Raw genomic sequence first — 4147 nt, 5'->3', positions numbered from 1 at the left:
ACAAAAAAAAAAAAAAAAAAAAAAAAAAAAAAAAAAAAGACTTACACAAACCAAAGTTAGTACTGTTTTATCACAGATTTCATAAAGTTCAAAAATAGGAGGTTAAGTAAGTTGCCCTAGGTGGTAGTCTCATAACTTTTAAGCCATTAAAAAATAAGGTTTCTATTTTATTTTTTAACCAACTAAAATAATCAAATAAGTAAGATTTTAATGAGATGCACAAGTCTCATTCCACAGAATGAGCATATTTAAATACTAGCAATATACTGCTAGGAAATACTATCAATATATTGCTAGGAAGGTCTCCGTTCTTCCCATTTCAGGAAGCACTGAGGAACACCAGAATGTGGGGACTGGCACATATGTCACTGTCTTACTAATTCAATGTTTTAAAAAAATATGTTCTGCAGACTTTATCAAAGGCTGCATGCAGATTACTAGCCTACTGAATGAGATTTTCTGAGCACAAAATCTAGGACTATGCATTTGAATCAGTTTCCCAGGTAACTATTATGCAGACTCAAGTTTGGAAAACCACTGCCAAGAGGGCAAGTGAACCAGAACGCAACCTTTTGTTAACCCCATTACACCTCTGTGAATACATCCCCTTAAAGGGACAAATTTCAAAATATCTTCATCAAATAATGCCAGTGCTTCTTAACATGGTAACTGAGTATTTTACAGCACCAATAATCTATGGAACCAGTGGGTATATATTGGAATGATATCACTGATGGTTTAAAAAGTATAACACTTTCTAATGTCTCACATATTTGTTACACAAATGCCAATGATCATGCAAAGTAACCAAGGCCAGATTACATATAATAAGAAGAATCATGATCTGGTGGTAAAATCACTATTATATCAAGTAATTGCCAAAAATATAGTCAATAGAATTTTTATTATTGCCCAATGACTGTAAGAGAAATTACTGCAATTGATACTCTAAGTTTTAAATTTTAAATATGAATTTGGTTTTTAAAAAAAGACTGAACTGTGATTGAAAATCATATATGTTGGCTGATCATATTTTCTTAAATTATATTCTTGGAAGCAATACTTCAAACTTCATTTCTTCATCTTTCAACAAACATTTCCTAAGTGCCACTTATCAGATGCCAAGTATCAAAAAACAAATTCCCTGTACTGTCTCACAAGAGAGGAGATATATGCCTAAAGCTACTGAATGTGGCTTTAATAGAGGTGTGTGCCTGGTACATTGAACTATGATCTGTGACCAATTAGTAAAAGCTTCTATAATGCAAAACAATATGGCAGAATGTATTAAACACTATTAAACATAATGTTAATATTCTGAATGACTGCCCATGATTCCACCATCTAATAACCATATCAGATAATAAAAGTTTCTAGTTTAAAAATATCACATTAAAAAAAATTATTAAAACTTTTACAATTCTTAGCATAAAAACACATGACACTACAAGTAAAACATAGATGCTTTCCTTATCTACAGCCTATATGTGTTAGTATAACTAAGCTGCATGATTTTATGAATCAACAGTCTATGGCAGAAAATCCACTGATTATAAACTCACTTGCACTAATTAAGAGGTCTTCAGTGAAATCAAAGGACCTGGGCCCTAGTCCTGCTCTTATCACTGACTTTCCTTGGACAATTCACTTTTCCTCCCTAAACTTCATTTTCTCATACGTAAAATGTAGAGGTCAATTAATAGCCCTCATCATTCCAGGGATCATTCCAGTGTGATGACACAGTTCCCTAGCATTTTGTCTGACTGCTCTGAGTCACTCAGATCCTCATTCCCATTGAATTGGAGGGGATTACACTCTAAGGCAGTAGCTAGTTCAGTCCACTAGCACTCACTCCTCCACTTCTACCACATTCTCCAACGTCAAGGCAACCAAGAGAGCCATGTTGTTATTCAACTGAATACTTAGCAAGGACTAATCTAGTGACACCCTTTGCAGGGTTACAGTACCACTCTCTTATTGCAGATTTCAAAAATCTCAAGGATAATTTACTGTAGGTTAATTATTATCACTAACCTGTGCTGAACTCTTTTCAAGTTTTTGGACTAAATTATCCCAGCGCTGGGCAAAGTTGTCCAGCCATGCTTCCATCTTTTGGGCTACCAATGTATTTTTCAGTGTTGAAAGAAGATCTTGGTTGAGTGAGCAGAGTTTGTCCATGGTTTGCTTTTTCTTTTCTAGATCGGTTTTTAAAACCTGTTAAAACAAGGAAGAACACAGACTAAGCCTAGGTTACATTTTATGAAACACTATAGTTCAATTTGCTTTTGCATGCACTTTCTCATTTGTATAGATATGGAAAGATTATAATTGTGCCTGCAAAAGATCGAGAGTTCATAAAAATATAAGTAGAAAATTGTAATCCAAATAATGTTCCGTTGAAGAGAAATAAAAGTCAGATGTAGAATAAACACCTCGTTGAGGCACTTACGAACTACCTAAACATTTCTGAAGAACTGCCAAGTAAAAATGTAGCATTGCTTCAAAAGGCAAAACAGAGATCAACATATGGAAATTACTTTTTTTTTTTTTTTTTTTTTGCGGTACGCGGGCCTCTCACTGCTGTGGCCTCTCCCGTTGCGGAGCACAGGCTCTGGATGCGCAGGCTCAGCGGCCATGGCTCACGGGCCCAGCCGCTCCGTGGCATGTGGGATCTTCCCAGACCGGGGCAAGAACCCGTGTCCCCTGCATCGGCAGGCGGACTCTCAACCACTGCGCCACCAGGGAAGCCCTGGAAATTACTTTTTAACATTTGGAGGTTTTCTAAAGTGAAAGGCATGGCTCTTGGATGTTAATGAATTTCTTTAAAATTTCTGGTAGAATTCAAATAAAATATCACATGCCAGGAGTACTGAAGAAAAGATGGTGAATTGAGAAGATGAGCATGGCTAAGGGGCCTTCCCAATCTGAAATGCTGTGATTATCTGAATAAATTTGCAATATTATTTATTTCTATGGTTTTTACATTCTTTTCATTATTTGGATACAAAAACCTTGTTATTGAGTTTACTGACTTTTTCATTTTTTAGCATCTGTTATTAACTTTCAGCTATTTGAGTAATTATCTTCTAAAGCTAATTTTAGAGCCCATTAAGTAACAGAACTAAGTAATTGAGTATAACACAAATCCTTTGGAATCACTTTGCCTGTTTACTAAATGCTTGTGTTTTATGAAGTATTTTTATACCATTCATATTTCCAAAGTTCCTGGAAGCTATGGAGGGTTACGCATGCCATTTGGTTGACAGAGAATGAATAAACAAAGTGGCTTGTGTGAAATCAGTAGATCAGGGCAGCTTATTCTTTCATTTTATCCATTAAGGTCAACCTATGCTTTGGGAAATCCCATTTCCATCTCCCAAATGCTAGTCCCTGATGTAATTCGTAAACATAGAGTAAGAAGAAAGAAAGGAGAGAATAATTTTATGGCCCCTTTACAATCCCCTCTTTTTGGCAGTAGCAAGTACAACAAACATAAACTAAGCTGTGAGACCTGTCATTCCAAAATAAATGCAAATTTATTTAAGTACAACTAACATTGCACATGGCAAAGAAATGAGTATGAAACAGATGTCCCAACTGCTCATGAACCGAAGTGTCATAGACAGAGAGAAATCAACACACACACCCCTTCCCACCCCACCCCCACCCTCCGCTCAAAGGACACTTTATGTAGTTCATTTTGGCATGCCACCTGCATTGATAGCTCTTAACTGCAGACTGCTCCATTGTCTCCTTCAATTAGTTCATCCTTTTCTCAGAATCTATTTCACCTGGTGCTCTTTATATTGCAGTCGTACTGGACGCCGTTTGTAGGGAATAAAAGCAAGTTTTGAAATGAATTTCTAGTTTCTCCTCAGTAATTGTTTTTTCACTATTTTTTCTAAGTCTGAAAGAATGCAATAGACCAAAATATGAATTAAGATATATAAGCTGAATCTGAAGAAGGGGAAACCATTTGTGTTGGAAATTTATGGGTAGTCTTATGTTACCTAAAAAGATTTTCTTAGATGATCTATAAAAGTAATTGGGGGCCTCCCTGGTGGCGTAGTGGTTGAGAGTCCGCCTGCCGATGCAGGGGATACGGGTTCTTGCCCCGGTCCGGGAAGATCCCACATGCCGCGGAGCG

At 36.5% G+C, this 4147-nt stretch overlaps 1 protein-coding gene across 1 annotated transcript in view; it reads right to left on the bottom strand.

The window, feature by feature from the left end:
- Positions 1 to 4147, bottom strand: part of DMD (dystrophin) — a 1809438-nt gene that overhangs the window by 1509231 nt on the left and 296060 nt on the right. The window contains exon 14 of the mRNA XM_007456856.1: positions 2035 to 2214. Coding sequence (XP_007456918.1) covers positions 2035 to 2214 — 180 coding nt within the window. The remainder of the gene's footprint in view (positions 1 to 2034; positions 2215 to 4147) is intronic.

The sequence above is a fragment of the Lipotes vexillifer genome, unplaced genomic scaffold (assembly GCF_000442215.2).
Source record: "Lipotes vexillifer unplaced genomic scaffold, Lipotes_vexillifer_v1.1 scaffold207, whole genome shotgun sequence".
NCBI lineage: Eukaryota > Metazoa > Chordata > Mammalia > Artiodactyla > Lipotidae > Lipotes > Lipotes vexillifer.
Note: the sequence above shows the minus strand (reverse complement) of the source record. Positions and strands in the feature narration are given on the sequence as shown.